The sequence below is a fragment of the Nicotiana sylvestris genome, chromosome 6 (assembly GCF_000393655.2).
Source record: "Nicotiana sylvestris chromosome 6, ASM39365v2, whole genome shotgun sequence".
Taxonomy (NCBI): Eukaryota; Viridiplantae; Streptophyta; class Magnoliopsida; order Solanales; family Solanaceae; genus Nicotiana; species Nicotiana sylvestris.
This window is the reverse complement of record NC_091062.1, coordinates 150,864,082-150,891,277: the sequence shown is the minus strand read 5'-3', so window position 1 is coordinate 150,891,277 and position 27,196 is coordinate 150,864,082. Positions and strand designations below refer to the sequence as shown.

Below are 27,196 nucleotides of genomic sequence, written 5' to 3'. Positions count from 1 at the left end.
ATAGTAATTGTGGATGTCCACTACTCCCACTACTTTTACCCATGATATAAATATCCTTTCACTACTCACCACTATTATGATTGTAACTCCCATACCTCTATAACCCCTTCCCATGATCTCCCCCCATGATCTTAATTGTTAATGTCATGTTTAAGATAATCCTTTTGTAAACTTCTATGTAATAGTATAAATAAAGGCATGAAATGTGATATGGGATACACTTGAACACTTGATGAAATAAAAAGGTTATCTCTTCTTCTATTATTCTACTTATTTTCTTGTTTTATATTGTTACTTTGAGCTACATTTCTTAATATGTTATCAACACGAAGTTGAGCTCTTTTCGTTGTTCAGGTATATTTGTTCATTTTGTTTTTCGCTGTATATTTTGATTTCATGATTAGTAAATATGCAGTTTTATAATTTCTCACATCTCTAGATATGTGTAAAAATAAAGAATTCTATATTTCTTTATTTGAAGTTATTTGCATGATTGTCATGTGAAAGTTGTTAATTTTCATGTTAATAGAATTAATTGAGAGAAGAATACGTATTTTATGTTGTTCGACATTTGAAATTGTGTTAAAATTAGAAGATATTTTTGTTTTAGTTAATATCAAAGATATACTAATAATTTGAAGAAAACAAAATAGTATTCTTTTCTATGGAATTTTCATTTTTGTGTATATAGATAAAAAATTTGGTATTATGTCAATTTTTAAGATTCTTTACGCTATTATCCTAATGATTTCTAATTATTTATCTTCTTTGATAGTTTTCACTATGTCGAATTTGTCAAAGCTTGAGTTTGTGGTACTTGACATTTTTGAAAAGAATTACCTATCACGGGTTCTTGATGCTGAGATTCACTTAGCCGCTAAAGGCCTTGGTGACACCATTGCTAGGGTAATGAGGCATCAAGCCAGGACAAAGCGAAGGCCATAATTTTCCTTCGTCGTTATTTGAATGAAGGTTGGATATTTGACAGTGAAAGATCCATTTGAATTGTGGACTGGTCTGAAGGAAAGGTATGATCACCTTAAGGCTACGGTATTTCCAAGGGCTCGATATAAGTGGATGCACTTACGGTTGCAAGATTTTAAGACCGTAAGTGAGTATAACTCTGCTGTATTTCGAATAACTTCCCAATTGAAATTATGTGGGGATGTTATGAATGATAAGAATTTGTTGGAAAAGACTCTTATGACTTTTCATGCCTCAAATATGATATTACAGCAATAATACCCTAAAAGGGTTTTAAAAAGTATTCTGAATTGATCTCATGCCTTCTGGTCGCTGAGCAGCATAATACCCTTTTTGCTGAAAAATCATGAAGCCCGTCCTACAGGGTCAGCTCCACTTCCTAAAGCGAATATAGTAGCGAGACGTGATAAGTCTGGAAAAAGACAAAATAATTATCATGGCCATATGAATATACGTGGGCATGGCAATGGCAAGAGACGATATAATAATCATCATCGTGGTGGTCATGGCAAACAAGAGAACAATATGGGTTCTCAAAACAATCTTTTAAGAGGCAAAAATAGTAACTGCCACCGTTGTGGCATGAACGGTCATTGAAAAATTAAATGCCATGCACCTGAGCATTTTGTCAGGCTTTATCAAAACTCCATAAAAAGAAAGGCAAATAATGTTGGAGCATCATCTGCTAATGCCCCAGTGTAGTCTCGCTTGACCTTTAAAAATAATTTTGAGGTCGAGTCTTCAAACAAAAATGATGACAATGCCAAGGCAAATCTTGCTTTAAATGATGATGATTTTGAAGGCCTCCGATGATCTTACTCATTTGAAAGTTGAAGACTTTTTTGGAGACCAAAACTAAAGTTTGATCATTTTACTAGGGAATGCAATTATGTTGTTATTTTATTTTCAGTATTTTTTTTGTCTCGTTCTAAAGTTGTTTTTATTTTCAAGTAGTACTTAAGTTGTCTTATATTATTGTTAGTTTTTTCGTATTTCTTATGGTGTACTTTTATTTTTTTAAGAAGAAGATAAAATTCCCCAGCCTTCAATTGGATCCAAGATGAGTAATGAAGACTTATGTCTTTTGGATAGTGCTACAACTCACACAATATTAAGAGAAAAGAAAATTTTTCTCTTATTTGGTTATGAAAAAGGCCTATGTTAATACAATATCTGGTAGTACAAAGTTAATTGAGGGCTCTGGAAGAGCGGCCTTATTATTACCTGGAGGAATGATATTAACTATTAATAATGGATCGTATTATAATAAGTCTCAAAGAAACTTGTTGAGTTTCAAAGCTATTCACCAGAATGGCTACCATGTTGAGACCTCTAATGATGGAAAGGTTGAATACATTTATATTACTACAATAAAAGTGGAAAAAAATGTGTGCACGAAAACTTACCCGTATTTTCTTCTGGGTTGTACCACACAAACATTGGTGTGGTTGAATCACAGGCCATAGTAAACAAAAGGTTTACTACTTCTAATGATTTTATCATTTCGAATGACCGGTTGGGCCATCCCAGTTCTAACATGATGCATAGAATAATAGAGAATTCAAATAGGCACACATTGAAGAACAAGAAGATTCTTCAATTTAAGGAATTGTCTTGTGTTGTTTGTTCTCAAGGAAAATTGGTTATTAAACCATCAGCAACTAAAGTTGGGATTAAATTCCCACCATTTCTGGAATATATACAGGGTGATATATGTGGTTCTATACACCCTCCATGTGGACCATTGTCACGACCCCAAAATCAACCCAGTCGTGATGACGTCTATCATGGACTAGGTCAGCCAACACAAATCCAAAACCAATCAGTATTTTTCATTCTTAGGATAAAATCAAATCTATTTAACAATAGATCTTTATATAGTGTTTAAAAATAAAAAAACAACAGTGCGAAAGAAATTCCAACATCAGGGTGTCACTAGTCATGAGCATCTACTACAAATGTCTGACAACCTCAAGACCAACATGGTCGGGGAAAATCACAAAATACACTAAGGGAGAATAAGAAAGGAGAAAAGCAGGGTTGGATGGCCAGACATCTACCTTGCTAACTAAGATTAACCTGCCACCGAGCATAGAAATACCTAGATCTGCACACAAGGTACATGGAGTAATGTGAGTACGCCAACTCAGTAAGTAATAAAAGTAAATAAAGACTGAGCAGTAGGAAATGACAAATCCACATCATGATAAGCTCAGTAAGCATAATAAGCTTTCAAATCAGAATATGAGTCAATCATCTCATTTAAAATTCAGCTTTTGGTAAAAATCATTTGAAGATGCTTTCCACAGTTTTAATAAAGGTTCAATACAGTTTATAGTAAAAGTGATAAAAATCATAATCGGCCCCTCGGGAAAAACATAGTTCGCATACAGCCCCTCGGGCGAACATAGATCATATACATCTCATAACAGAAAAATCTCAATGGAAATAACAAAGTCAAATCAGTGATTAAATTCCGAATATCTCGTAATAACTCCAGTTTCCATGAAAGTTGTTTAAAAGTATTTGTTCAACATTTTCAATAGAGGCTCAGTATAAAGAGGAGTGAAAACATTAATTTCATAAAAATAAGCCCCTCGGGCAAAGCATCAATCATCTATATATATATATATAGCCCCTCAGGCAAGCCTCTTAGTCACTCGAGACTCAACTCTTATCAATCAGCGCTCACACTCAGCACTCATGCTCAATAGGTACCTTATAATAACCGTTGCGGCGTACAGCCCGATCCATAAATATATAGTCGACTGCGCTCACTATGGTGTGCAGACTCCGGAGGGGCTCCTACAGCCCAAGTGCTATATCGCTGCGGCATGCAGCCCGATCCATAGATATATAATCCTCACAACCAGGCCCTCGGCCTCTCTCAGTCATCAAACTCAAAATCAGGCCCTCGGCCTCTCTCAGTCATCAACCTCACAATCAAGCCCTCGACCTCTCTCAGTCATCAACCTCACAATCAGGTCCTCGACCTCTCTCAGTCATCAACCTCACAAGCCACTTGGACTATCATTAAAACAGAGTGCTCAACACAAAATATCACTTTTATGCATCAAAAGAGTAATAAATATTGAGTTATGAAATCAACAAAAACATAACAAGACTGAGTACAGATCTTAAGTCAAAACAGTGAGGAAATAATAAGGAAAAGCCCCTAAGGATCCAAACAACTTGGCACAAGGCCCAAATATAGCATTCAGCCCAAAACATAGTAATATTTTCCAAAACACAAGTGTATCAAATAGTTTCAGTCAAATACGCAACTTAAGAGTCGCTACGGGATGTACTAGGTCACAATCCTCAACGGTGCACATCCTCACGCTCATCATCTAGCGTGTGTGTCACCTCAATATAGTGAAACAAAGTGAAATCCGGGATTTCATACCTTTAGGACAATATTTACAATCATTACTTACCTCAAGCCAGACGAACATCTACACTGTGATGCCCTTGTCGCTCGACTCAGCCTCAAATCACCTCGAATCTATCCAAAATCAAAATCATATCATCAATACATGCCAAAGGGACAAAGCCCACGAGAAAATTATCAAATTAAACTCAAAATCGCGAAATTGGCCAAACCCGACCCCCTGGCCCACGTCTCGGAATTTGATAAAAATCACAACACTAGAATCTTTATCCTTCCATGAGTCTATACATACCAAGATCATCAAAATCAGACCTCAAATGGCCCCTCAAATCCCAATTTAAATCTCCAAATTCAAGTCTTAGTTTCCCAACTATTTCTCTAATTTTCCCACTAATTTTCATGATTAAACAATGAAATAATCACCATAAACACAAGATGAAAAACCCATGTAGCTTACCTCGCTATCAATACTTGATTCCCTCTTGAAATCACAACTTGGAGCTCCAAAATCTCACAAAAATGATGAAGAAATGACAGAAAATCGCGAAGGGTCCTTTTTATACATTCTACCCAGCACTTTTGCACCTGCGGCCCATTTCACACACCTGCGGGCCGCTTCTGCGGTCAAGATTACCGCATCTGCAGTTTCCACTTAAGTCACAAGGACCGCATACCACACCTGCGGTCCCCCAAATGCGTCCAAATAATCGCATCTGCAGTTCTTCTCCTGAAGGCTAAACTCGCTTCTGTGATCTCCTCATCGCTTCTGCGGCCTCGTACCTACGGTCCCCAATCCGCAAGTGCAGAAATAATAGGAACATCAAATCCACAGCACAATTCAAATTCCAAACTTCCCGTCAACCACTCAAAACCATCCCGAGGCCCTCAAGACCTCAACCAAACATACCAACAAGTCACATATCACCATTCAAACGTATTCCAACCTTCGGAACACTCAAAACAACATCAAAACATCAAATCACCCTCAAATTCAAGCCTAAAGACTTAGAAATTCTCAAATTCCACCAACACGCCGAAACCTATCAAATCACCTTCGAATGACCTGAAATTTTGCACACACATCACAAATGACACAACGGACCTACTCCAACTTCTGAAATTCCATTCTGACCCTGATATCAAGTTTTCCACTACCGACTGAAAAATGCCAAATTTTCAATTTCGCCTATTCAAGCCTAAATCTACCATGGACCTCTAAAATACATTTTGAACACGCTCCTAAGTCCAAAATAACCCAACGGGGCTAACTAAATCATAAAAATTCAAATATGAGATTGATTACTAAAAAGTCAAGACTGGGTCAATGTAACGATTCGGCCGGTCATTTCATGAGTTACCGCTCTATTTCCCCCATTTCTGCTTCTTATTGCCTTATTCAACTATATTTTGTGTTATAGGGTTGGTTGGCTCAGGTTCGGAGAGGTTTTGGTAAGGTTTGAGACACTTAGTCTCTTTTGAGTAAACTTAAGTTGGAAAAGTCAACCAGATGTTGACCTTTGTATTAAAGGGATCAGTTATGAGTTCTGATGGTTTGGATAGCTTCGAGAGGTTATTTGGTACTTAGGAGCGTGATCGAAATGTGTTTTGGATGTTCGGAGTATATTTAGGCTTGAATTGGCGAAATTGGAATTTTGGCGTTTTCTGGCTGATAGGTGAGATTTTGATATAGGGGTCGGAATGGAATTCCAGGAATTTCATTAGGTCCATTGTGCCATTTGGGATGTGTGTGCAAAATTTTAGGTAATTCAGACGTGGTTTGATAGACTTTTTGATTAAAAGCGAAATTTGAAAGATTTTGGAACCTTAGGCTTGAATCTGATGTGTTTTAGTTGATTCGATGTGGTTTGAGGTGTGTTGAAGATTGGTATAAGTTTGAATGGTGGTATAAGACTAGGTTGTGCTTTTGGTTGAGGTCCCGGGTGCCTCAGAGTGATTTCGGGTAGTTGACGGAAGAATAGGAATTTGGAAATGGCAGCTGAAGTGTTGGGACAGCTCTCATAAGCGCATCTACGGTGTCTTGGACCGCAGAAGAGGTAGCTGGACCGCAGGTGTGGAATCCCTGGGCCAGAAAGTATAAAAGGCTTCCTTTGCAATTTTTGAGTTGTTCTTCGCCATTTTTATTCGGGTTTGAGCTTGGGGAAGCTATTTTGAAGAGGGACTCAAGGGATAACGTTTGGAGGTAAGATCTCTAAACCTAATAATCGATCCTATGGCATTATTTCACTGATTTGGCCTAAGATTAATGGAAATTAAGGGTTAAAAATTGGGTATTAGGGCTTGGTATTGGAGACCTTGACTTGGGGATTTGAGGGGTCATTTGTGGTCGGATTTTGGTACTTTTGATATGAATGAACTCGTAGGAGGATAAGGAGCGTATTGATATAAATTTTATCTGATTCTGAGACGTGGGCCCGAGGGTCGAGTTTTGGTTAATTTCGGGATTTATGCTATAATTTGATTATTTTTGCATGGGCTTCGTTCCTTTAACATATTTTGACGTTGTGATTCTGATTTTGGATAGATTCGACGCGAGTTGAGGCCGATTCGAGGGGCAAAAACATCTCGGGCTAGAGTTGGACCGAATTGAGGTGAGTAGTGATTGTACATGTTGTCCTGAGGGTATGAAACCCCGGATTTCACATCGTTGCTATTTTGAGGTGACGCACACGCTAGATGACGAGCGTGGGGTCATGCACCGTTGGGGATTGTGACTTAGTCCATCCCGTATGACTGTTTTACTACATGTTTGATTGAAAACTATTTGCTATCATCATATTTTGGGTTGACCGCCATATTTGGGCCTCGTGCCAACTATTTGGACCCTTAGGAGATTTTTACTACTATTTCCTCACTATTTTGATTTTATATCTGTACTCAATCATGTTATATGATACTGTTTTCATAACTCAGCCATGTTTACTCTGTTTTAACACTTTAAATGATATTTGGGGTTGAGCATCATATTTTACTCTGCCTGAGTGGCTTTTAGAGATTTCTGACTGAGTAGGGCCGAGGGCTTGTGTTATGAGGATTATTATGGGATCGGGCTGCACGCCGCATCAGTGTTGTACTGATTATGATTATGAGGCTGAGGGCTTGAGTTGTACGCCACGGGGTGGCTCGATATGAGGCCGAGAGCCTATTGATTATGTCATGAGATGGCTTGATATTGCGCTTGGGCTATAAGGGGCCCCTCCCGGAGTCTGTACACTCCCAGTGAGTGCGGGTACCCAGTGAGATATGTGATATAGCCCGAGGGGCTGAGGTTGTTCCATGTTATTGCCCGAGGGGCTAATTCTATTCACATTGTGCCTAAGGGGCGGATTGTAGTTGCTTTTCATTTACTTGTTTAACTGTTAAAAAGGTGTTGTAAATAAGTTTATACTGAACTAAGGTATTTTTATAAGATTTCACTGTTTTATTGCATTTTTATTGGTTTTACATTGCCTCTTTCTAGCATGTTGTTGTGCTTTACGTGATTTCTTATCGCCCAGTCTTCATTTATTGTTATTACTCACTGAGTTGGAGTAGTCACTTTACTCCATGTACCCTGTGTGCAGATTCAGGAGCTTCAGGTCCTGCCTGTGAGGGTTGATTGCTCCTAGTTGGCAATTCGGAGTCCACTAGGTAGCTGCTCGGCGTTCGCAGCCCAGTGTCTCTCCCTCCTATCTTACTTTCTGTTTCTAGTTCTGTAATAGACTGTATAAACTCTTTCAAACTCTTAGACACATGTGTAGATGCTCATGACTGGTGACACCCCGATGTCAGGCTGTGTTTGTTCCGCAAATTGTATTGTTTCACTGTTTATTTGGGATTTAATCATGCTAATGACTTAAATTGTGTTATTATAATTGTTAAAATGAATTGGGTGTTGTGTCGGCTGGCCTTGTCTTTATGAGAGGCGCCATCACGACCGGGTCGGGGTTTAGGGTCGTGAAAGTTAAACCTTTCAAATTTAAAGCTTTAAGCTGAGAATCATCTTTCCATATCTATTCCGATTAACCTAAAAAACCACAACCCACGATTTACATAAGTCATAATACATCATACAGGGCTAGTCATGCCCGAGAACTGGCGAGCGAAGTGCAAATGCTCAAAACGACCGGTCGGGTCGTTACAACCATTCAAGTATTTTACGGTCTTGATAAATGCATATACAATATGGTCACATGTGTGCTTATTGTCAACTCGTAATATGACATTTGTAATATTGTTGGCCCAAATGATAAGGTTAAGAGCATAATTTCCAGACTATGCAATTAAGACAATTTGTCTTGATAATGCTGGTGCATTTACATCTCAGGTTAAGAGCATCCGGTTGCTCATGTTCATGGTCTAGCAGAATCATTAATTAAACGCCTCCAATTAATAGCTAGACCATTGCTAATGAGGACAAAACTTCCCCTTTAAGTGTGGGGACATGCTATTTTGCATGCAGCAGCACTTGTGCGCATAAGGCCAACCAGTTATCATGAAGTTTCCCCATTATAGTTAGCTTTTGGTCAGGAGCCAAATATTTCCCATCTAAGAATTTCTGAATGTGCGGTATATGTTCCAATTGCTCCACTACAACGTACAAAGATAGATCCTCAAAGAAGGTTTGGAGTATATGTTGGTTATTGATAAAAACTAGGAGTCCACCAAACTGTAGAGAACCAGGTTCTCTATCAGTTCCTACAGCAAGCAACAAACTGTAAAACCAAATAGTATAGGGAACCGGGTTCTCTATTCGTTTCCCACAATAAATAGGCAGTAAATAAAGAACACACGATATTTACATGGAAAACTCCTTGCACAAGGGATTAAAAACCACAACCTACTCTAGTAGAATTTCAACTCCACTAAACCGAGCAAACTTCAGATTACAACCTATTTCAATCTAGAAATTAAACTCTTAATCCCTCACTCCTTACAATAACTCTATTGTAAGCCCTTTGCAATAACTTTATTACAAAGCAACAAAACTGGACTAACTCTAGTAAAAAACTAAACCAAACAGTGGTTTAAATCTACCCTACAAAGACACTTCTTGAAAGTAGTGTAGGATTACAAATGAAGAACAAAATAATAAAGACTCAACAAACCTAAGGACTTAAGATATCTTCAATATTTAGATTTGGTCTTTAAGGCAGCAGCAGCTTTGTTCTTGAGAGAGGTGGTGGCTAGCACTTGAGAGAATATTTTCTTTTGATTTGCAAGTGTTAGAGAGATGAAATCTCTTGCCTCATGTTAATAATATGTGTGTGTGATGTCATCAAAGGTGATGTAATAAAGTATCTTTTAGTTTTGCCTTAGCAAGCTACAACTGTGCTGTTGTACTGCTGCTAGATAGTACAATGTAGCAGCCTGCCAGACGGTACAGTGCAACAGCTTTTACAACTATAGAGTTGACTGTACGATAATCAGGGGAACTAATCCATATATGTTCCCTCTGTTTTTTCCTTATCTGATTTCATTGAGAATTGAACCAGACAACTGACTAGTTACTCTGAACGCAAAAGAACTAATTATATCAGGTTCATTATCTAGTTCTCTCATCAAGTTTGTCAAATCATCAAAATAAAAGATGCATAACTTATCAATTTCTCCCTTTTTGATGATAACAAACTTAGAATTGATATTCCCTCTAAACCAGATCTCCATATTGTTCCCCCTGTGAATCAGCCATATTCCCCCTGAGAACCAAACCTAAGAAACCGATTGCAACTGGTTCCTCGAGACTGTTTGGCAAATCATCAAAACACAAAATGCCATAGCTTATCAATTTCTCCCTTTTTGATGATGACAAACCCAGAATTAATATTCCCCCTGAGAGTCAGATTCCTTACCTGTACTGATCACATCTGGTCCGTACCCAGTTCTTTGAGAAAGTTTGTCATCATCAAAATATGAAACAATGTAAGTTAGAGCAGTTTCCCCCTTTTTGATGATAACAAACTCAAAATTGATATTCCCCTTGAGAACCATATTCCTTACATGTTCCCCTGCGGATCAGACCTATAATCAATATGTAATCAGCAACATTCCCCCTGCGAAGAAAAGCTATCTTTCATGCACAACACAATTTATCAATTCATTTATGTTCCTCCCTCTATTGACACCTATGTAACTTCCCTATTTTGGCATCATTGAAAAGAATAACAGAAGAAGCATAACCAAAAAGAAGTTCAGCAACATTAACTCATGCCACCTGGGCAACACAGAATAAACAATAACAAGAACAACACGTAAATGTCATTACACAAAAAAAAGAGTGATCGCCCATAGTAGAGTAATTATAACAAAAGCACAGTAGTTTCAACAATATAGAATATGACAATTTAAATAACTAAAGTACCAATAACATCAAACATAGGGATCAAAAGAAGATAGGAATTCGAGGGAATTTGAAAGGAGTGAAAGATAGGGATCACCGGGCAGGATGAAAAATAAGGGGATAAGGCCTTGATGAGCTCGTCCATTCATTCATTCGCACTCTTTTGATCAATGATCATCTGCTCTCTCGGTCCTCCACCTGTTTCCTCAATCTTTCATTCTCACCCTTCAACTTAGCATTCTATTCTACCAAGGGTCCACGGGGGACCTGGTTCTCTACCTATCTGAGCAGGGTGAACCATCAATCAGATCACCAAGAATCTCCCCAACCTTCTCCTCATCAAGAACAAACTCAGTCCTATGCACACATAGCATCAGAGTATCACATACTACATAGAAGTTTTTACTTCTTCTTTATAAACGTTGGGACCTGAAGGAACAAAAAGGTGATTCTACTTTGGAACTCAATAATGTCAAAAAGTTCCTCCATTTTTCAGTAATATCAGAGTCAACACTCTGCCTAACAACACTTTTGAGACTTCAGAGTCTTCTACCTCTCCAAACCTAATAACTCAACCTTTTGCTTCTTTAAGGAACCGGGTTCCTCACTCACACTATCCTTTCTTTTCCTGAGCGTCCATGTCTCCCTCTTCTTTTTCTCAATCTGTTCACCCTTATCATCTGTTGCATCTTTCTAAGCCAACTTTCTTTTCTTCATTTTTTTTGAATTCTTTCTCACAAGTGAAGATCTTTCCACTTCACTCTCTCTTCTACAATCACCACATCAGTAGGTCACACCACTTCATCATCAATCAACCTATTTTTCTCAATCCCTTTTACTGGATCAGAGGTTCGTTTAAGCACATAACTCAAGAGAAAAAGATCATCACCAGAATTAACATCCTAAGAAGGATTTGAGGGACCAGGTCCCTCATTTAGTTCCCCATTTTTTCGATATATTCACCAATTCCTCCATCCTTCAAGGCTTCTACAAACCCAACAAAAATTTCCGCCTTATTCTCTAGAATATTAGATCTACCCCGTTCCTTTTCAGTTAAAGTCCCATCAAAATCTACTAAAGAATTCTTAGGTTTCGATTAAGATGGATTTAGGATTTTAGAAGGTGATAGAGTTGGATTCACTTCTGGTATATTTGGAGAGAATGATTCTTTTTGAGATAAGGTTGATTTTGTTTTGAAAAAAAAGAATCGGTTTTGGTTGGGTGTGAGAAAAGGAAATATTTTTTTGGGGCAACGGGTTAGTTCAGAAAGGTTTAACATTTTGGACTTAAAAATTAAGAGAGAGGCGGAAATAAATTAATGACATGATACTTCAGCAGTTTAAAAAGGCATATAAGTATTGAAGAGACTACTAACCTGAGTCACAGGAACCAGGTTCCTTGACGATTTTTGAAAATTTAAGCAAAATCTCCTAGAAGTGCAATGTCACTCATACTTGTTTTCTCCTGAAACTGCTATGTATGTATACCTGTAATGGTATAGAATTGAGTTAGATGCCACCAGAAAAATACTTTTTAGCATTGTACCTCTCCTTCTTTACATAGTCAATCATCAAGGGACCAGGTCCTTAGTTGAGCTTGATAAACCCCAACTCTAGACGACCTCTTTCAAAGAGTTCTCTGCTTAGTTCTTTGGTGAAGATATTTGCTACTTGATCCTCCGTCTTGCAAACCTTCATATAAATAAGCCCTTTAAAAAGTAATATCGCACATCAATGTGCTTTGTCTCCTTGTGCTATACCGGGTTCTTTGTAATGTTTAAAACACTTTCATTATCACACAATAATGGCATACAATATGTAAACACACCCACATATTCTAGTTGTTGCTTGATCTACAACAGTTGAGCACAGCAAGAGGCAATATCCACATATTCAGCTTCAATGGTAGAAAGAGCCATTTGGTTTTGTTTCTTTGTACCCTACGAGATCAAGCATGACTCTAGAAAATGTCATTCCAGATGTTCTCTTTTGATCCACCAGATATCCAACATGATCAACATCAGCATATCCAATCAAGTCAAAATTATCTCCTGAAGGATAGAAGAGGACCAGGTCCGATATTCCCTTATGATACCTCAAAATTCTTTTAGTAGCCTCCAAGTGAGATTCTTTTGGGCTTGATTGGAACCCAGAACACAACCCAACACTAAAAATAATATCAGGTTTGCTAACAATCAAGTACAGAAGAGATCTAATGATACACCTATACATAGTTTAATTGACAGGAGAACTAGGTTCGTCCATGTCTAAATGAGTAGTAGTGGCAATTGGTGCATCAATGGTCTTAGAATTCTCCATCTCAAATCTTTTCAGCAGCTCATTAAAGTACTTAAACTTCAGAATTTGAAGGACCAGGTTCCTCCATATTTGAAATATCATTGACATCAATAGAATTATGACTTCCACTTCTTTGTTATGCATCATGAACACCTAATGCAACATCAGAATCCCTATGTTTAGCTTCAGTCGAGGTGATAGATGACCAAGTTCCTCTATGCCTTTTGGAGATTCTGTTGCATCTTCTTCATCGCTTTGCTTGAATTGACACATCAAATCAGTCTTTTCATTTGCAATATATATATATATATATATATATATATATATATATATATATATATATTTACCAGGAACATTTGTAAATTCTCCATCTTCATCTTCTTTGTTATATGACCCTTTGCCACCATTATTGAGAACAAAATCTTTTGCATCCAAATGCTCTCAGGTAAGTCAGCTTGGGTTTTCTCCCATTGAGCAGTTCACAAAGAGACTTCTCGAGAAGGGACTTGATCATGCACTTGTTAATCAAGTAGCAGGCAGTGTTGACTACTTCAGCCTATGAACCAGGTCCTCCATAACCAACTTGTTCCGCAAATAAAAGCTCGCATGCCCCAATCATCTGCACCATAACTCAGCATCATCATCAATGACACTTACGCATATTAGACCACTGCCATTCAGTGAATCAAGTTCTGCAACATAAATGTTCTTGAACCTTTTGGCTATCAACACCACTTCGCCAGTTTTGAGATTGGTGACAGTGCAAGATTTGGACAAGAAGTTCACTTAATTTTCCCTTATCACAGATTTGAGACACACTCAACAAGCTATATTTCAAGCCACTCACATGGTACATACATTTTCAATTGCATGGGAGAGTGTTTTGCCAATATTGCCAATACCAAAAATATAGCCCTTCTTGTCGTTTCTAATGGACACACTCCCACCTTGGAAAGCCTAGAATGAGAGAAAATCATCTATTTTTCCAGTCATATGCTTAGAGCAGCCACTATCCATGTACCATATTTTGACGGCTACCTCTCACTCCGACCTGCACACGAAATCACTGATTAGACTTAGGAACCCAAGCCATCTTGGGTCCCTTATAATGATAGAATGGGCGGATCAAACTTTTTTTTGCTCATGCAGGCAGCACATATTTTCTTTTCAGGGAACCAAGTTCCTTAATAATACGCCTCTTTTCAACCAAAACTTTATTTTTCTGCAAATACTCAATTTTAGTTTTACAAGAGTTCTTGTAATGACCCGTTTGACCACAGTGAGTACACAACCAATTATTAGCCACGGTTACATACTTGCTATGGGGATTATAGGAGGTTTTAGCATTTTGGAACCCGATTCCTTGCTTGTTTCGACCAAATATAGTATTGGCCATTGAATCTTGGTGGTCTGTATGTTGATTGTCCTTCCTCAAAGTTTGGTGGAGCATCCATGAGGATCTTTCTAAGTGTTAACCTTTTAGAAAGAACCTTCTCTAATACCAATTGATAGAAACTAGGAGTCCACTAAACTGTAGAGAGCCATGTTCTCTATCAGTTCACACAGTAAGCAACAGACTGTAAAACTAAATAGTATAGGAACCAGGTTCTCTATCCGTTCCCACAATAAATAGGCAGTAAATAAAAAATATGCGATATTTACGTGGAAAACTCCTTACTCAAGAGATTAAAAACCACGACCTACCCTAGTAGGATTTCAACCCTATTAAACTGAGAAACTTCAGATTGCAACCTATTACAATATAGGAATTAAACTCTTAATACCTCACTCCTTATAATAACTCTATTGTAAGCCTTTTGCAATAACTCTATTACAAAGCAACAAAACGTAACTAACTTTAGTAAAAAAACTAAACCAAACAGTGGTTTAAATCTATCCTACAAAGACACTTCTTGAAAGTAATATAGGATTACAAATGAAGAACAAAATAACAAAGACTCAACAAACCTAAGGACTTAAGATATCTTCAATCTTTGGATCTGGTCTTTGAGGTTGCAACATCTTTGTTCTTGAGAGAGGTGGTGGCTAGCACTTGAGAGAATATTTTCTTTTGATTTGCAAGTGTTGAAGAGATGAAATCCCTTGCCTCATGTTAATCATATGTGTGTGTGATGTCATCAAGGGTGATGTAATAAAATGTCCTTTAGTTTGGCCTTAGCAAGCTACAACTGTGATGCTGTACTGCTGCCAGACGGTACAATGCGGTAGCCTGCCAGACAGTACAATGTAGCAGCTTTTATATCTGTAGAGTTGACTGTACGATGACTAGGGAAACTGATCCATAGTTGTTCCCTCTACTGTTCCCTTATCTGATTTCATTGAGAATTGAACCAGACATCTGACTGGTTACTCTGAACGCAAGAGAACTAATTGTATCAGGTTTCTTATCTGGTTCTATCATGAAGTTTGTCAAATCCTCAAAACAAAAGACGCATAACTTATTAGTTATGAATCTCCTTCTATTATTAAATATCTAGAGCCTATGACAGGAAATTTGTTTACAACCAGATTTGTTGATTGTCATTTTGATAAATCAGTTTTTCCAACATTATGGGGAGAAATAAACAACTAAAAATGAGATAGATTGGAACGTATTATCTCTATCTCATTTGGATCATCGTACAAATCAATGTGAACAAGAAGTTCAAAAGATCATTTATATGCAAAATATTGCAAATCAATTGCCAGAAGCATTTACTAACCTTCCATGGGTTACTAAATTGCATATTCCAGTTGTAAATGCTCCAATTTGAGTTGATGACCTAGCTGGACAATATGGTAATGCAAATGAGTCTAGGCTACGCCTTAAACATGGTAGACCAATCGGTTCCAAGGATAAAAATCCCCAAAAAAGGAAATGAGCAAATGTTCAAGTTGATCATAACATAGAGACAATTGCTCAAGATGAACATAAAGACATAGTAATTGATAAGACCTCACAGGAGGTTCTGGTACTCAGAAATAATGAAAATGAAGAGATCTCAATAAGTTATGTCTCTATAGGAAAAAGGTGGAACCGAAATAACGTTGTTGTTAACAACAGTTTTGCATATAATGTTGCAGTTGAAATAATGCAACAAGATGAGGATCTTGAGTCAAAATCTGTCGATGAATGTAGACAGAGAAACAATTGGCCAAAATAGAAAAACGCAATTCAAGCGGAATTGGCTTCACTCAAAAAACGTGATGTTTTCGGTCCAATAGTCCGAATGCCTGAAGGTGTCAAGCCAGTGAGGTACAAATGAGTTTTTGTGCGAAAACAAAATGAAAAAGGTGAAGTCGTAAGATATAAAGCACGACTTGTGGCACAAGGATTTTCGCTAAGGCCTGACATTGATTATATGAAGACATATTCTTCTGTGATAGATGCAATTACCTTCAGGTATCTAATAAGTCTGGCAGTCTATGAAAAGCTTGATATGCGGTTGATGGATGTTGTCACAGCCTACTTATATGGCTCATTGGACAATGAAAGTTTTATGAAAATCCCTGAAGGATTTAAAGTTCCTGAAGGACGTAAAAGTTCAAAGGAAACTTGTTCAATAAAGCTTCATAAATCCTTATACGGGTTGAAGCAATCACGGAGGATGTGGTACAATCGTCTTAAAGAGTATTTGCTAAAGGAAGGGTACAAAAATGACCCTATTTGCCCTTCTGTCTTTATTAAAAGATCTGGATCTGAATTTGTCATCATAATTATGTATGTTGATGACTTGAATATCATTGACACTTCTAAAGAGCTTCCAAAGGCTGTAGAGTATTTGAAGAAAAAGTTTGAAATGAAAAATTTTGGTAAGACAAAATTTTTTCTTGGCCTACAAATTTAGCATATAACAAATGGAATTTTTGTCCATCAATCAACATACACTAAAAAGGTTTTAAAGCGATTTTACATGGATAATATACATCCATTGAGTACCCCAATGGTTGTGAGATCTCTTGACATAAATAAAGATCCATTTCGGCCTCAAGAAAATGGTGAAGAGCTCATTGGTGATGAAACTCCATATCTTAATGCAATTGAGGCACTGGTGTATCTTGCCAACAATGCCCGACCAGATATTGCTTTTGCAGTAAGCTTATTAGCAAGATTCAGCTCCTCTCTAATAAGAAGACATTGGAATGGTGTTAAGCATATATTTAGATATCTTCGGGGAACTATAGATATGTGATTGTTTTATTCTAATGAATTCAAGCCAGAAATGATTGGCTATGCCAATGTAGGTTATTTGTCTGATCCACATAAAACCCGATCTCAAACAGGCTATTTGTTTATACTTGGAGGTACAACTATATCATGACGTTCAATGAAACAAACAATAGCTGCCAAATCTTCAAATCATGTTGAGATAATAACCATTCATGAAGCTAGTCAGGAATATATTTGGTTGAGATCGATGACTCAACATATCCAGGAAATGTGTGGTTTTCTTATGAAAAAAGATAATCGAACTACACTATATGAAGACAATGCTGCTTGCATCGCTCAACTGAAAGGAGGATACATCAAAGGAGACAGAGCAAAACACATTTTCACCAAAATTCTTTTTCACGCATGATCTTCAACAAAATGGTGAAATTAATATTCAACAGATTCGTTCATGTGAAAGTTTGGCTGATCTGCTCACTAAAGCATTACCAATGTTAACATTTGAGAAATTGAGACAGAAGATTGGAATGCGACGTCTTCGAGAAATAATGTGATGTTTTCATGAGGGGGAGTAAGATATGCGTTGTACTCTTTTTTTCTTAGCCTAGGTTTTGTCCTGCTGGGTTTTTCTGGTAAGGTTTTTAACAAGGCAGCAAATAAAGCGTATTACAGATATGTGTACTCTTCTTCCTTCACTATGATTTTTTCCCACAGTTTTTTTCTTAGTAAGATTTTAACGAGGCATATTATCTATTTTTGGATATCCAACGGGGAGTGTTGTAAAACCTATAGTAATTGTGGATATCCACAACTCCCACTAGTTTCACCCATGATGTAAATAACTTCCCACTACTCATCACTATTATGATTGTAACCCTCACGCCTCCATAACTCCTCCCCATGATCTTCCCCCATGATCTCAATTGTTAATGTCATGTTTAAGACAATCCTTTTGTAACCTTCTATGCAATAGTATAAATAAAGACATGAAATGTAATATCGGATATACTTGAACACTTGATGAAATAAGAAAGTTCTCTTCTTCTCTTATTCTACTTATCTTCTTGTTTTATATTGTTACTTTGAGCTACATTTCTTAATAAAAATGATATTTTAAAAAGACTTTAATTTATAATAAATAGGATGTATACCTTTGTTATAGGAGATAAAATTTTCAATTTTAATTAAAGATTAGACTTCGCAATAGCGAAAGTATCTTTACACGTAGTGAACCAAGTAGGTATAAAGTTCATCCATATGCGGAGTTTCTTTTTTCCTTATTTTATTTTGTATATATAGAGAGAGAGAGAGTCAACACAAATTTCCATGTTCCTATTAAAATTAATTTGAATAGTGAGATTTTAATAAATGTTTTAACAAATGCAATGAAATATTGTACTCATGATATAACGTTCAAATTTAGCTGGTGAACTAATTCAATTGATGAACTTGTAGGCATATAAATTTTATTAAAATTAAATTCATGAAATAATTTGGATTATATTTTAAATTCAATATATATTGGTCCAAATAAATATTATGGGCTAATATAATTGAATCAATTATATAAGTCCAATATATATAGATTAAATAATTAAATAAATCTTAATCCATTAGGCTAGCCCATTTAATTGGGCTAAAGTGATGAGCCCAATTCATTAAGCCCAAAATGTCATCTTCCTAAAGGCCCAATTTGGTAACACGTGTCAAATGACGTGGCACGCCAAGTCAGACGGAAGAGCCAATAGGATCGTGCCATGTGTCAAAATGACAATGCATGCCAAGTCACATTAAAAGGCCAATGAAACCGCGCCACATGTGCAAGTGACATGTTCTGGCCAAGCAAATGCGGTCTTGTCACACTTCAATTTGATTGGTCGGAAAGAGTTTGTTTTTATCATAACTCTTCCATCCCACAACTATAAATAGGGGTCTTCATAACTCAGAAAAGACACCAGAAGTTATAACAAGAAGCAAAAGAGAGCTCGTGGATCAAACGCCGCAAATTTTTCTACAAGTTTCAAGCTTCAAGAAACCAAATTCAAGCTCAAGAACGAAGAACAAATCAAGTTTAAGCTCAAGAACGAAGTCAAATTAAATACAAGGCGTTCAAGATCAAGGCTACTTGTTCGTGATACAATTCGTAGCAACAATCAAAGTGTTCGCGATGGATAAATAAATTCAAATTCAAGATCAAGCTCAAAGGCCCTTGAATTTATATTAGAAAAGTAGAATCAGAGGAATCATAAAGATTGTACACTCATATTATTTGAAATCAAATACTACGATTGTTGTAATATTTTTTGGTCCTGATTTAATTTTCTCGTCGCAAATTTATTGTCCACAAAACTAAATTCGAACTAATAAGAACCCTAATGCATTTGAATTTTATTTCTGTTAGTTCTTAAGCCGATAGATGAAGATGGGAATGTCAGACTTCTACTGTCTCGAAGGTTCCGATAGAAAGAATCTTCATGCTCTGTTTTTGGCCTTATTAGCTTGATTTAATAAGTGAGCATGCTTCAGTTTCACATAGTTGTAATCTCTGAGAATAAAAAGGATTCGCAGCAGGCCTATGTAACAAAAGTTAGAATTCATTAATCTGTGCACATGAACAATTTCATAATATTACGAAGATTTCATCATTTGATTAAATTTTAGTTACAAAATGAATCAGAATAAGGAAAAACGATTATAACATTTAAAATTACATAATAACTTATAGTCAATTTCGCCAAACTTCTTTTTGATCAAAATTCTTTTTTTTTTTTTTGCCAAAAGTGCTTCTTCCAAAGTTAATTATTTGACCAAGATTTTAGAAGGAAGAAGTGCTTTTGTGTGTAAAAACATAAGCCCTTTTTAAGAAGCACAAAAAAGTAATTTCTTCCCAAAAAAAATACTTTTTTGAATAGCAATTTTAAGAAAAATATACTTAGAAATACTTTTTAAAAGATTGATCAAACATTAATTGTTGCTCAAAAGTATTTTTTATTGTCAAACACAAATTACTTTTCACTAAAGGTACAACAACAACAACAACAATACCCCAGTAAAATCCTACTAGTGGGTCTGAGGAGGATAGTGTGTACGCAGACCTTACCTCTACCCGAAGGAGTAGAGAGACTACTTCCGAATTTCATTAAAAGTATTTTTTTTTTAAAATCACGTTTTAAAAAGTTATTTTTCAAAATAAGTTATTTTTATAATCTTGGTCAAAATTGCAAAACAAATTTCCAGGAGATTCCCTTAAAGAAAAAGACACAAAAATAGAAATATTCAGCCAAGCAAAATTTTTTCACGTGGGGTAAACGTGCACAAGCAAGGAAAGACCCGACCCAGGTAAGCAATATAACGAAGACGTTAACGGCCAGCAAACACTATGTTTAACCACCGCATCACGGCGTTTTCCAAAGGCGACCCATATTTATTAAGGGGGGAAATCCACAAGTACACGAAAGCACCTAACGCCTACTGGACATAAATAATTGAGGCCAAAATATTTGACCTTTCTTCCTTGTTCGTTCCTTCTCCCCTGCTATCTATAAGTTTTCCAGAATTTAGCTCCTACAGGTTATGGATGGAAGAACTTTGTTAAAGGTGGTTATAATCACGTGCTTAATCGCCTCTTCAACTGGTAGAGGTAATCAATCATAAGTGCTATACTACTTGCGTTGATTTGATTATTTGAGTGTTTAATTTGCAAAAGTCATGAGTGCGATACATCTAATTGGACTGTTTTTGCAATGCAATTATGTCTTTATAGGATTAAGTGAGATTAGATTGTATTTTAGGGATTGTTACTGGACGGATTAAAGACGGAACTGAGTTTCTGTACTGTGCTTTTGTCATGGAAGCTGAGATTAGATTATGTTTTGACAAGAAAACCGTCAGTCTTAATGTATAAAATAATCGCGGTTTATTTCAAAAGTATTGTACACCAATAATCAACAATAATTAGGTGTAGAAGTACACAAGATAAGGCTATGATATTTGAAATTAGCATAGCCGATTCAAAGTCTGTACTGTCAGACATGGTAGTAGGATTCTGTTCTACATCTGTTGCAGCATATTAGCCAATACATGCATTTTAACCATATAGAGACTTCATTTTTTTTTCTTTTGAAGAATTAAACAAAACACTTAAACGTATGTAGATTCTCACAACTATTTTTTCAAGCAAAAAACATGCAGTACTAGATGTATTACAGTGGGAAGTACTTCAAAAAAAGTAGTAATAGATGTCTCTTTAGATAAGAAAAAAGAGATACGTTACATATATGAAGATATGGTATTACAAGAAATTACAAACTGACTACATAATATATTTCTAAAAATATTCTTTGTTGAACACAGAACGTCCATAAAAACAAATTAGTTGTTGCATAAACCAAGTAACATTAATCAACTGTAAGAACTAAGGACAAGATAAGCTCAATAGTTCCTTTACTAACATTATATCTTTTCTTTTCTTGCCTCCCTCTTGATTATTGCTGGATTGATATATTAACTCTTGTCAAGACCCTCTTGAACAGTTGCTATTAGATCCTAGTTAACATTGGTTTACATTCCCTTCATTGGTCATTCATGGACTGCCTAGCCTGGAAATTGAGGTCAACACACATTTAAGTAATCCTCAGGCATAAATTGGGGATACTTGAGTTTGCTCTCTTCATACCCTTGGTAACGCATCTTTACCAAGAAGTCACTATTTCATGACTGGGAAAAAGAATCGGCCAGGAATGAATTAGGATGCTAGAGGAAGACAATAATTTAATGAAGTTTATTACCAAGGCTGATATTTCGGCCAAGATTCCAATTTGAACCTCCGTATACAGATATTTCAGCTGAAACACTGGACATATCCTGATATTTTGTATGCTTATTATTGGGTTGAGTTACCGAGATGAAAAGGTAATCTCCAGTATGTATCAACAGATACATAGTGGTGTCTATGGATACTTTGAACTATGGCTACAGACAAATGGATAATAAAGCTCCAAATTAAACAACCAAAAGTTCCAAAGAGAAATTAAACCGAAGAGGTAACGATGGACAACTAGATAGGATTGTACAGGCATCACTTGCTTGTTATGTATTTAAATGTAGTTTTTGTGCGTAACAGTAAATTATTCCACAGCTGCATTATATTTGTAAAGTGATAACATGGTTGGTTATGATAACATATTCATATATAGCTACTTACATTTAAGTTTCTTTTTGGTTGTAGAACTCAAAGTGAAGGATCAAAGGACAATCTACAATCATACGCTTGCCACCATATTGGTGGAATATGCTGCAACGGTCAGTTTTGGTTACATTCTGAATAAGTGAGTACTGAGTAGGGTAGAGGTCAGAAATCTTTTAATTGAAGGTTAATCGCTTACTTTTCTTCGATAATTATTGATGTGCTTAGATGGATATCGTGACGGCCAAAAGTAGACTTTACCAATAAACGTGGGATCAAATCCCAATTTTTCCAATTTGCTTCTGTGTAGTTTTAATTTCTATATTCCTTGAACTCTTCTTACTCGTTTTTGCTGCATTATATCCACTATTATGACTTTCTTGCTGGACTGCTGTCACCTAGATTTTTTGACAAAATTGACCTCTTTATTTGCAGGTCTATCACTCAGATTTGACAGAACTATTTACTTGGACATGTCCAAGATGTGATGATTTGACGAAGGTACTTTATTCAGATTGTAGTATAGATATTATTCAGGTTGAAGAGAAGCTTTTTTAAAATTTCATGCTGATTTTTCTTATATGATTAATTTGTCCAAGCCTTCAACCTGTGCAGGGGTTTCAAATTATAGAGCTCATTGTTGATGTGAAGCGATGTCTACAGGTGAATATCCAATAGTGAAAAAGCATGCCTTACTCTCAGTTAGAGGCACTAGTTTGGTTCTAATTATTGATATCCATTGCAGGCATTTGTGGGGGTGGCTCCAGATCTTAATGCCGTTGTAATTGCTTTCCGAGGCACTCAAGGAACCAGGTTTCATTCTATTGAGCCATACACATCATCCATGTGGTCCCATGTTTAATTTGACTGAATGGTGAATAAAAAATGTCTTATTTTGCAGATAAGAAGTCTGACTAGTTTATTTAGATGGATATCTTAAGCAATATATATGAGTCATCCTACATTACTCCAGCTCAAAACTGTTATCTTGAAAGGAAAAACTTTTGGGGGTCGTTTGGTTGGGGTGTTAGGAGATATAATTTGCTCATAAAAATCAGCAGTTGTTTATACAATCTTTGATTGGGATTTGAGGAGATTTAATCTCCACATAAGAATCAACATTAATTATAGTGTTTAGTTGCTCCTTTTTGTTTTCCTCATAAATAATCTTGTTATGCGGGAATCTGTGTATTATTTTATGTGGAGAGACTGGTAAGTTGATATACCGTTCAGGTCTAAGTTGTGAAGTGTTGTTCAAGAGATTCTCTTTGATCGTGCTGTGTGATTATGCTTAAACGGCTATCCACTGGTCGATCTGCTCATGTAGAAAGTTGCATTGTGTCGTATGCATATTCAACATATTGATAGCTATGTTCACGTGCTAACTTTTTGGATACAGCATACAGAATTGGATTGAGGATCTATACTGGAAGCAGCTTGATATAGACTATCCTGGAACAGAAGATGCAATGGTGAGCGTACAACACTTAAACCTCTTCTGTTTCTGATTTGTGTATTAATCTTCTTTTCTGCAGGAAGATTATAGTCAGTTTTGCATCTTACAGGTGCATCATGGATTTTATTCTGCTTACCACAATACAACATTACGCCCTGGAGTGCTAAGTGCTGTTAAAACAGCAAAAGAGCTGTATGGAGACATTCCTATTATGGTGACAGGGCATTCAATGGGAGGGGCCATGGCTGCTTTTTGTGGATTGGATCTCACAGTATGTTTTAAAGACTTACTGCTACTTTATACTATAACTTCTCGTTGTCCATATATTTTGACTTGCTTTTCTAATTTGATAGCTCTGGTTATAGAATACCCTTGTAACCATTATTGCTTTTGCACTCCCTTAGGAATTATGACTTGAAACGATGTGTTTTCTCTGTTTTACTTTTTTTAATTGATCAATTGTAGATGTTTGTACTTTTAATTAGAAAAGGTAGAATTCCACATGTTGTTCGATGGATCTTGTGACATAAAAAAGAACCTATAAGAAAAGAAAAAACGGCTAGCAGAGTTCTATTGATTTATTTATGTATGTTTATTCCAGGTAAATCTTGGCTCGCGGAATGTTTCAGTTATGACATTTGGACAACCTCGAATTGGCAATGCTGCTTTTGTGTCCTACTATAGCAAACGGGTGCCAAATACGATTCGTGTCACACATGAACATGATATTGTGCCTCATCTGCCCCCGTACTATCAGTATTTCCCTCAAAAAACTTATCATCATTTTCCTACAGAGGTAACTGTTTTTACAAGCATAACTCAAATATTTTCTGCCTTATTTTGAATTGCATGAAATCTAGCTATATCATTTCAGTACCTGGAAAAGTTTTTAAGGAATGAGATATCTCTGTAGTGAAAGTCTTGAGTAAGTGATTTGGCTATTCATAAGTGGAAATATATTTTTTCAAGATAAGAGTGTAGCAAGCAGAAGAGTGTTGACTTGTACTTGAACTCTTGCTATCCGTTTAAAAATTATTATATATTTTTATACATTGTTGTCTGTTGCTCACAATTCCATTTTCTGCTCAAATAAATTGAAAGTAAGCTGTCATTGGTTTTGTAAGTTTCATCAATTTAATGGTTGTTGTCATAAATTAATTCTTGGTTTTTTTCTTTTAATTGGATTCACTGATATTGCAGGTTTGGCTCCATAACACTGGCCTTGGAATTCTTGCTTATACAGTTGAAAAGGTCTGTGATAATTCTGGGGAAGACCCTTCTTGTAGCAGGTAACTTCTCTCGGGCTTATACTTTATGAGACATCTGCAAATCGGTATATAGTAAAGATAGTTCATGCTGGTCAGATAAAAACAGAGGAGAAATGATTATAACGAGTTATTAAATATGGGCACACATTGCGTCATTGTCAAAATATGGATAACGTTTCTCGTTCTTCAGTCAAAACTTAAAAGCAGTGTTCTCAGCACACTCTTGTTGCTGAAATCTATTTACTTACTTTTGACAATCTTTTAAAAAAGGGGAGTGTTAAATCTGCAAAATTGTGAAGAATAAAAATGTAAAGTGTCTGTGAGCACAAAAATCTCACCTGGAACGAAAAAAGGGGACAGAAAGGATAAAAATGAAAACTAAGTTGTAAAAGAGTTGATACTTTGTCCTACTAAATTAGGAAAGAAAAGTGAAGGGTGTTTTTTCTATTTTGAACAATCACGATTGTAGGGAGCTTACTTGTTGTTTCTAAGTATAATAATTGTTTTACGTCTCTCGTTTTCAGATGGTTCTGAAGCTAATCCTTAAAAGGGATTACCTCATTCCTATTTTGTTTGACCTAACTGCTATATATTTGGTAGTCGACATTCTTCTTTCACCTTGACTTTTAATTACTCTTTATCGTTCTTTTATTCAATTGTTGGTGATTGGTGTAGTTTAATTTAGTTTATAAATCTATTACTTTCATATTTCAAAAATAATACACAACCTCCAATGGTAACACTGAATATTATTCTAGTCAACCCTCCTGAACAGAAATAGGTCTTACGATTCAGTTCGGAGATAGTAGTTCAAAAGGATGCTTAGAGAGAAGTTAATTATTTTCCAGTTCACTCTCTTTTTACCGAAGGATTATGATATCAATATGGATTTTGAATATCTAAAAGCCAGACGCTATAATACTATGTGAAACATGTTCAGTTACCAAAGAAGAGGCTGGACGTCCTCTTTTTGATTGTCCTTTCTATAGTGGAAAACTTGCTGAATTTTGCTAAGAGCTGTTGCCCTGTATGCTAATTTTCTAAAATACTCCCAGGTCAGTGGCTGGTAACAGTATTAAGGATCATCTGAGATATTATGGTGTAAGATTAGGAGGTGAGGAGGATCCAGGATTCTGCAGAATTGTGATGGATCGTGGTCTTGCTGCACATGGCACAGTAGATGTTGATGGAAATGTCATCCTATCCAGAGATATTCCTGCTTCTGTTTTGAGGATGAATGTGGAATCTAATGAGCAAGGGAGATCGGTATAGAGGTTTCTTGGGATCTTTACTTGTCTTCCCCAAGATTGGAGAGAGGTGAGCAGAGTTTCGTCGTAAGGCTTAAATTGGAGCTGTACCCAGTCAATTGTGCAGTTTGGTCCTACGCTGGGTAGATCATATATATTATTCATTTTTATCTTATATGTACATATGACTCATGTAAATAACAATAAAAACTTCACTGTTGTAGATTGTAATGAACTAAGCTCAATTTAAGAGACGGAAACAATGCTCAAATCTGAACTCCAATCCATCACGCAATCCAGTGTTACACTAATGAGAACTGTTTAACTCAGAAATAGAAGTAACGAAATTACAATTGAAAGTATTTATTAATACAGTTCCATGTAACCAAAAGTAGAGTAGTCATAAACCTCGAACAACTCAATAAACCTACAGTTAATAGCAAGAGTTCCACTCTGCATCTAATCTGGCGAGAAATATCCTTGTATAAATTAGTTTATCATAAATTTGGAAAATTGCATGCTATAATTATTTAGTATGATAAAAAAATTCCTACGGTATTTATGCATGTGTTTGCCGAAGTTGGTTATTTTACTTCATATTTTGAGTTATATAATACTTATAATAGTCATCATATATATCTGCACCTATATTTATGTCAAACTAATAGTGCAGGACACAAAAAAATATTATTTAAATGTATGATAAAATAAATTGAATAGTTATTTTAATTTGTAACTGTTAAATGTTGAAATTGGTGCGCGTGCAAGCATTTTTCACTCGGGAAATGTCCAACTGTCAACCAACTACCATGGTCAATGGCTTTGCGTATCAAAACTGTTTGTGTAAATGCCCATAACAG

At 36.2% G+C, this 27,196-nt stretch overlaps 2 protein-coding genes across 2 annotated transcripts; both read left to right on the top strand.

Annotated features, from left to right (window-relative positions):
* The first annotated feature begins 783 nt into the window (after positions 1-783).
* On the top strand, positions 784-1,581 carry LOC138871475 (uncharacterized). Its single transcript, XM_070149356.1, has 3 exons — positions 784-906; positions 973-1,028; positions 1,305-1,581. Exons 1-3 carry the CDS (start codon positions 784-786, stop codon positions 1,579-1,581), a joined length of 456 nt encoding a protein of 151 aa, XP_070005457.1.
* A 19,052-nt stretch (positions 1,582-20,633) lies between these two features.
* LOC104238954 (lipase-like) lies at positions 20,634-26,631 on the top strand. The gene is made up of 10 exons (XM_009793477.2): positions 20,634-20,820; positions 22,408-22,481; positions 22,801-22,866; positions 22,981-23,028; positions 23,111-23,178; positions 23,765-23,837; positions 23,931-24,092; positions 24,423-24,617; positions 25,022-25,110; positions 26,145-26,631. The coding sequence occupies exons 1-10, from the start codon at positions 20,754-20,756 to the stop codon at positions 26,359-26,361; spliced, it is 1,059 nt and encodes a 352-aa protein (XP_009791779.1). The 5' UTR covers positions 20,634-20,753; the 3' UTR covers positions 26,362-26,631.
* The last annotated feature ends 565 nt before the right edge of the window (positions 26,632-27,196 follow it).

Excerpts from the sequence above, each read along its gene's own strand:
- LOC138871475 (XM_070149356.1), top strand. The coding sequence starts at position 784 with ATGTCGAATTTGTCAAAGCTTGAGTTTGTGGTACTTGACATTTTTGAA. Across the intron at positions 907-972 it reads TTGGTGACACCATTGCTAGG|GTTGGATATTTGACAGTGAA; the intron begins GTAATGAGGCAT and ends ATTTGAATGAAG. Across the intron at positions 1,029-1,304 it reads TGGACTGGTCTGAAGGAAAG|CATAATACCCTTTTTGCTGA; the intron begins GTATGATCACCT and ends GTCGCTGAGCAG.
- LOC104238954 (XM_009793477.2), top strand. The coding sequence starts at position 20,754 with ATGGATGGAAGAACTTTGTTAAAGGTGGTTATAATCACGTGCTTAATC. Across the intron at positions 20,821-22,407 it reads CGCCTCTTCAACTGGTAGAG|AACTCAAAGTGAAGGATCAA; the intron begins GTAATCAATCAT and ends TTTTGGTTGTAG. Across the intron at positions 23,838-23,930 it reads CTGGAACAGAAGATGCAATG|GTGCATCATGGATTTTATTC; the intron begins GTGAGCGTACAA and ends TGCATCTTACAG.